The 7,998-nt window shown below is 36.6% G+C and overlaps 1 protein-coding gene across 1 annotated transcript in view; it reads left to right on the top strand.

The window, feature by feature from the left end:
- Brms1l (breast cancer metastasis-suppressor 1-like) overlaps positions 1–7,998 on the top strand; it is a 33,246-nt gene that overhangs the window by 3,829 nt on the left and 21,419 nt on the right. The window contains exons 2-3 of the mRNA XM_005376913.2: positions 1,246–1,336; positions 5,939–6,066. Coding sequence (XP_005376970.1) covers positions 1,246–1,336; positions 5,939–6,066 — 219 coding nt within the window. The remainder of the gene's footprint in view (positions 1–1,245; positions 1,337–5,938; positions 6,067–7,998) is intronic.

The following is a 7,998-nucleotide window of genomic DNA, read 5'->3' as shown; positions in this document are numbered from 1 at the left end:
GCTTGTGCCACTGAGCTATATCCTAGGCCCTGTAAAATCATTTCTATTTTACATATATTTTGCATGCTAAACTTTGAGTTTTCTTCTCAAGCCTTGGTTCTGGGCATATCTTAAAGCTATGGAGAAACATCTGTACAGAACATGGGAAGTGAGTCATCTCAAGGGATCAAGTTTTAAATAGCCACATACTAGACAATTAAAACCCTGAATTATTTTAAATCTGTTTCAGAGAATTAAAAAGAATCATACACTTGGTAAACATCTTTTCCTTTGTTTGGCTTTTATTTAATGAAGACCAAAATGCAGATCAGTCTGTGCTTTGGTTATTTTGATATGTTGCATAGATGTGATGTAAAAATAGAAGATGTAGAATGTAGGACAGATCTGGTAATTTAAGAGACACTCTCCTTAAAAGTCTGTTTTTCTCCTTTACCTTTTTCTTTCTGACTGGGAAGAGGGAACAATGACAGCATGAGGGGCAGTCCAGGAAACCCTGAGGTAAACATAATGAGATGAGTTTCTTGTTTGTATGCCTAGCAAATCAGCCATGGTAGAAGTTCTAGAAGAAGAACTCAAAATGTTTTTGAGCAATAATAACTTTTTAAGGACACTATCATTTTTGGTGCTAAGTTCTGGTGAATTGGTGGAAAACAGACCAAAAGTGGATTAATTACTTTGTAGTCATCGCTTATAGTTGGTCCTTTGGCATGAGTTTACTAATCTAAGAAGGCCTAGAAAGCACTGTCATATTGTAGTTTTAACTCTCAGCTATATTTTAGTTTAATTCTCCAGTGGAAATTATTTTGGATAACTGTCTTCCACTCCCTTCTGTGGTACTAGGGATTAAACCCAGAGCCTTTGTGCTGAGCTGTATCTCTAGTCTTTTTTTTTTTCTTAATCTTTTTGAGACCAGGTTTTACTGGCCTCAAACTCACAGAGATCCTCCTGCCTCAGCCTCCCAAGTGTTGGGATTATAGCCTAGTTCTTTTTAAAAATTTATTTTTTATTTTGAGACAGGATCTTGCTAAGTTGCCCAGGTGAGACTCCTTAACTTGTGATCCTCTTGCCTCAGTCTTTCAAGTATTACGATTATGTATGTGAGCTACAGTGCCTGCTCTTAAAGCTTCGTATAGACCTTGCACATTTAACTTCGTATTACAGTTTTGTTTCCTATTTGAGTTAAGCTCAGATATAGTTGAAACATAAAATTAATTTTGTCCTTGATACTTGCCTTTTTATTAATAGAAATGGATGATGAAGACTGTGAAAGAAGAAGGATGGAGTGTTTAGATGAAATGTCCAATCTTGAAAAACAGTTTACGGATCTCAAAGATCAGTAAGTAGTAACTTTAGAAGGTGATTATAAACCCCCCCCCCCCACTTGGGTCACATGAATACAAGCACAAGAGCAGTGACACTGTGTGAACTGTTTTTCCTTTTGTATTTCGTGGAACTTATTGATCTCAAAGAGGCTCCAATATCGTTTACCTGCCAAAGACCTCATTAACTAAGCAGAGAGTTTTGAGGCAGCTGTTTTGGGCAGTGAGCCAGAGTATAAGAGTTCTGTGTAGATGTTGGGTGATTAAAATGTTTTTCATATTGCTGTATTTTTCAAAAATACTATGCCTACTAATGTGATTATGTTGATGCCTACGTTGGGTAGTCTGTACAGTACGTGTTTCACATGCATTATTTTGTTTGCTTCTTGCAACAACTGTGTAAAGTTGGAAGATAGTCTTCTCTCCATTTTACGTATGGGAGAACTGAAGCTCAGAGAGGTTGATTCCCGTGGCACATAGTGCTAAACGGACCTTTTGCCGCCTACTGCTATTGTTATTATATTCCTGCTACCAAAGCCCATTACTTCGAAGGAAATGTGTAGAATAAACAAAAGCTCTGAATCCAGGCTTTCTTGGCCGTCTTAAGGTGATAGTAACATTCTTATTACCCTCTATGAGGAGTGAGGAACAGTATGTCAAATTCTGGGGCCTTTGCTGTGGCATATGGTGGGTGCTCATTAGATCCCGGTTCCCCCACCCCCATGCCAGAACTCTTAAGTGAGATTGGTAACACAAGAAGGGGCCCCTGTGATTTGAGAGAACCAAAGTAGATAGAAAAGACACAAATGCAAGTTAAAGGAAAGGAGAGCTTGCACTTTGGGACTTGCTGGCGTGGACATGGGCATGGCTATAGACTAGGAATTGTAAATGCAAGAAGGGAACTTCTGAGAATATGGACACCTTACTTTATTCAGAAGCTGGCTGTTCAGTTTATGAATTTGTCATAATTTTCCTGCTTATTCTTTTTCCTGTACTTCCCTAAAAGGGCCAAAAATAAGAGGTAAAGACCTATTTAACATATCTGGAGTTATACTAAAATAGACTAAATAGTAAAGTAGATAAAACCAGAAGTGGTGGCACACTGCTGTAATTCCAGCACTTGGGAGGCTGAGACAGGAAGGTGGTTGCAAGTTGGAGGCCAGCTTGGGCTACAAAGTGAGTTTAAGGCCAGTTTGAGCTGCGTAGTGAAACCTTGTCTCAAAAAGGAAAACAAAAGGACTAAAATAGAATAGTTTTTTTTTTTTTCCATGTTCTTATACTTTATTAAACTGCTTCCTTTCTCTCTTTTTTTTTTTTTGTGGTGCTGGGGATTGAACTCAGGGCCTTGGGAGTGCAAGGCAAGAACTCTACCACTGAGCCACATCCCTAGCCCTAGAACAGTTTGTTTACCATATTAATTCAATGATTTATATCATTTCTTCTCTTAAGTTTAAGTGGTATTAGAGGTACATATATAAATATTGTTCCATGCTAGTTCAACAAATTAATATAAATAATCTAAAATAATGCAAAGTTTAAAATTTTGGCCTTGAAAACGATGGTATAATTTTCTTATTCTAAAGGTTTGTATTACTAATTTTAAGTTAAAATTAGTTTAGATCCCCAAAGAATCTGTTATTTGGGGAACATAGAGGGTTCATCCGGGATCATTCTGGAAAACGGGAATCAAATTTGTGTTTTTGTATTTTACTACAAGCAACCTATGAATGAGTGATTCTCATGCAATTAAGTTGCACCTATTGAGCTTTTAAAGTATATTTTGGCTTATTGGAGAAATGAAGATTACTGTAAGTTCCAGTATAATATGTTACATAGAAAAACTTTGCAGCTACTCAGTCATTAGGGTGGAATTAGGTTCATCTTGGGGCAGGCAGTGCCTTGACTTTTGCTCTCCCATGGCTTACAGTGGTCTCTGGGTAGTTCCCCCACCAGCGTTATTCTTCCCTAAGAGTGTTAAAAGTAGATAATGACCAGCATCTTCAAGGTCCTTTCTTAAGCAATTGGTTTCCAGAAATATGTTTCAGGAAAACATTAATTCTTTATACCAGGTTCATAATTGTAATTTTTCTTCATGCTCTAATTGCCTTGTTTGCCATTTTTATCCTCACAGAGATTCTCTGTATCTCTGTAAGCTGTCTCAGATCTCCTTTAAAAGAAGTTTGGGAAATACAATAATAACAATAATATAAATATCCTGCTTCTGTTCTAGAACCACAGGGCACAATAGCGCTTCCCTACATAATGCACAACACTCAGCATCTGCAGTTTGTGTAGTGGTGGAAGGTGAGTTCTTTGCCTTCCTTAACAGATAGAGGCATCTGTCGCATCCAGGTTTGCCACTCACTTTAGTGTTCAACATCCAGCAAACATCAATTGAGCATCTGAATAACATTGTGGTTGCTGCTGAAGGACTCATGATTCTTGCCTTTGTTGAATTTATACTTGAATCCCAAGGCTGTGGAAATTTTGAGGAATCTATTCTTTTAAAGGTTAGTTCATAGAGTAATATCATTTCATAGGTCCTCTTCACTCAAGATGCTGGTCCACAAGTGTTCTTCAGGTATAGTTACCTTTGTGTCACAATTTGCTTTTTCTAAAGTTGTTATAATTATTACGTTACACTTTTCTGACTTCATACATTGGTTTATCATTATGTCTTAAATTGTAGAAAAATTTAACCCAGAGATGATAGTGTATTGTTTTGGCAGTTAATTCTATAAACAGTGTTGTGGTTGCTGCCAAAGGACCACAAAAACAAAAACAATAGAAGAATATTTATTGCATTAACACTCAAACTTGCCCCTTAGGAATCATTGTATACATTTCTTATGCTAATTATAATGATCAATTACAGATAATTAATCTTGGTTAATTATCTAGTTATAGATAACAGATAATTATAGATAATTAATCTTGATCACTTATCCCATTGTATTGGTTTATATTTTTAAGAGAGAAGGCACATAATTTAACATGAAGGTGAGGTTCCAGAACATTTTCAGAAGCCAGTAGCTAGTTATCCTGAGAGCAGCGCACTCAGTGGCTTCCTCCCCAGTAGTTTCTTGAGGTGACTGTGTGCCGTGCTGCTGACGTAGTACACCGTATGTGATAAAAGTAATAAATGGAAAAACCATTACAAGGTGATCTTCAACTGTGAATCTGCTTGGAATTTTTCAAGGACATCCTTAAGATGCCACAAAACCAGGATTAGAAGGATCTTTCATAAAGAATGACAGTGTGAACATTTTTCTGTTAAAAAGAGTTAGTTTTATCCATTAGGATTATTGCCAAACATAGCACTGAGTTTTCTCACAAACTCAGTCTTTGATAATCAGACCAACTTGCTATACTGTGATGGCTAACAAATTAAAGTATTTGGAAGAGGACTCAGAAATGGGGGCCACAGGGACCCCTTTGCCTCATTTTTCTTTTTTTTTTCATCTGTTGAGTAACTCATTTTGTGACAGCTCCTTCATTCATAGTTGAGATGAACAGATTCTAAAGTCATTGGTTTATATTTGTCATTTTACTTCTTTGTTTTTTTTTTTTTTAAAGTAAGTAGACTGGATATTGTACTAACTCCTTTTCCGGAAAGGTGGAGAGAAGCCAGGGAAATATTTATTTTGACAACTTGTCATGTTTCATCTGTTCGGAATGATCACCTTGTTTCTTTTAATGTCAGTATTTAAATTATCTTTTCTCTTAGAATTAATTTATTGTTCCTCAGTTAAAACAATAACAGTATATAATTGAGAGTCTCAGCTGGGTGTGGTGGTGCATGCCTGTAATCCTAGCACTCTGAGAGTGAGACTTTGTCTCAAAATAATAAAGGGTGAGTGGTTTTTCTTCTCTTTTTGGTTTTTGTTTTTATTTTTTATTTTCTTTTGGTTTTTCTCCGGTACCGGGAACCGAACTCATGACCTTGCGCTTGCCAGGCAGGCGCTTTGCCACTGAGCTAAATCCCCAGCCCCTGGTTTTTGTTTTTAGACAGGGTCTTACTGTGTACTCCAGGCTGCCAGCCAACTCACGATCCTATTGCCTCAGCTTTCTTAATATTGGTTTTTATTGTCAGTTTAAAAATTTTTTTGAAACAGGATCTCATTATGTAGTTCAGGCTGGCCTTGAACTCACTCTGTAGCCCAGGCTGACCATGAACTTGCTGTGATCCTCCTGCCTCAGTCTCTTGAGTGCTGGGATTTCAGGTCTGTACCACCATGCCCAATTTGATTTTGATTTTTTTTTGAAATGAGGTCTCATTACATTGCCTAAGCTGGCCTCTGTCTTTTGAGCTCAAGCAATTCTCCTGAATCAGCCTCCCAAGTACCTGCAACTGCAGACATATACTCTGCGTGGTTTTAAATTTTATTATTTGTATTGTGAATTAACCATTGAAGACTGATTTAAAAAGTTGTAGACATACCTATTTGTGTACAAAATCAAATCGCGTAATTGAAATCTCCACTTGAGAGCAAGGCAAAAAACCCCATTTGATAGGTTATTAGAATATGAATAGTATTAAGAAATAACATGTAGAAATGGCAAATTGTTAGCCCTTGTTGAGATTTTTAAATTAACATCTTACTTTTTGCTTTGTTAAGACTTTATAAAGAACGATTAAGTCAGGTGGATGCAAAACTACAAGAAGTCATAGCTGGAAAAGCTCCAGAATATTTGGAACCACTGGCAACCTTACAAGAAAATATGCAAATTCGTACCAAGGTAGCAGGTAGGAAAGTGAAATATTTTTTCCATATAGTAGACTCTACACTCTAGCTTTAAAAGGTGTTTATCAAGTTGTTTATTGTTGAGGGGATCAAAAATATATTTTCAATGTTGATGAGATTACAGATAGATTTTTATATATTTATATTGCATTATAAAAATGTTTATATTCATTGTTAACTCACTTATTAAAGCCCTGTTTTCTCTGCTGCTGTGGGAGAATTTAAAAGCAACAATGAAAAAATCAAGTTGCTCACAGCATTGTTGAAAAGATACTTTTACTTTTGGTAAAGCAGTTAGAAACAGGGATATTTTCATGAAGAGTTACTGTTGCCACTACACGTTAAATTTCTTGTGAAGTAAATTATCAGGTTCTTGATTGTTTTCATGTGTAAGAGTCCTAAGGATTTTTATTTTTATTTTTTTTAATGATGAGTTTCACCATGTTGCCCAGGCTGGCCTTGAAACCCTGGGCTCAAGTGATTTTTCTATCTTATCTTCCCAAATAGTGGGATTATCTTTTTAAATCTATAAAAATTAGTTTTTAAAGTATTTTATTAGGATGTTGTAGAATAAGGAATTAGCCTTTAACCAGGTAATTTAATAATCCTTTTTTGTTTTGATAAATTTGGTTACTTGTGGCTTTGACTAGGTGAGATGCACTATGTTTATGTGATTAAACTTCAGTTTTCTGTTTATAATTGGGACCCAAGCTCAGTGCTGTCTGCTAGCCCTCATAATTGCAGGATATAGCCATTAAAAGGTCATTTATGGTGCTGGCCTGGTGGCACACACTGGTAGTCCCAACTACTTGGGCGACTGAGGCCCGAAGGACTGTGTGAGCCTGAGAGTTTGAGGCCAGCCTGGAGGGCAACATAGTGAGACACTGTCTCAAGGAAAAAAACAATCATTTTGAGTGCTTATGGTTTTTTTTATAGTGGAACTAGTACGTGAACTTTAATGAATGGAGTTGTGGGTTTTTTGTCCATTTTTGGGACATAATGGGTCCTTATGTACCTGCTAAATAAGTCATTGTTGATAATAAGTTCTTTCTGTACTAAAACCAACCTAAAAGTACATTGTATTCTTGAGTGCTTGATATTAGGTGTAGAGATGATATGATAATTAACTTACTATCTTTGCATATCAACTTAACTTACCCTTAAAAGTAAAAGTTCCTTGTTTTCTTTGGTGGTCTTTTAGACAAAATGAAATATCACGAAATTTGGTGGTTGAGTGAATTACTCACTTTTCTACTCTTATGATTGCCTTTGCTTTCTGATTGCAAAGAGTAGTATATGTGAACATGCTAATAGCACACTTTCAGCTATCTGTCCCTTGCCTTTACTATACAAAGAGAAAAAATTACATTTCTAGGGTCAGTTACGGCATGGAGTTTAGTATACACATTTAGAGCTCTTTGCTTACCATTTTGGAGGTGGCATATTTGCGTGGCCATGTTGCCTGTTTTGTGTTATTGTCTTAAGGTAAACTTTCTTTTGCATCTCTTCTCTCCATAAAGGCCTCTCAGGATTACTTGGGCCATCATAGACTTTGTTATATCATTTTATACATCCATACCTCATTTTATACATTTCACCTTTGGACTCTGAAAATAAGCAGTAGTTTTTAAGATAGCGGTTTTATCTGCGTATGGTGGCACAGGCCTGTAATCCTAGCACTGGGAGGCAGTGGAAGCAGAATTGCAAGTTAGAACCAAGCCTGGGCAATTTAGTGAGACCCAGTCTCAAAAAAGTTGTAACTCAGTAGCAGAATAGCTCCAGGTTCAACCCCCAGTACCGGGAGGCGAGGGAAAAAGTGGTTTTGAGGGAAGGCAGTACTCATTTGTTGCTTTGAGCTTATATGATTGATGAAAACCAGGTTTTATTGTCTTTCTGTTATGAGAAGCCTGAGCGATTATTTTCCATAGGAAAAG

This window comes from Chinchilla lanigera, unplaced genomic scaffold, assembly GCF_000276665.1.
Source record: "Chinchilla lanigera isolate Chin_1 unplaced genomic scaffold, ChiLan1.0 scaffold00008, whole genome shotgun sequence".
Classification (NCBI taxonomy): Eukaryota; Metazoa; Chordata; class Mammalia; order Rodentia; family Chinchillidae; genus Chinchilla; species Chinchilla lanigera.
This window is presented reverse-complemented; position numbering and strand designations above follow the sequence as displayed.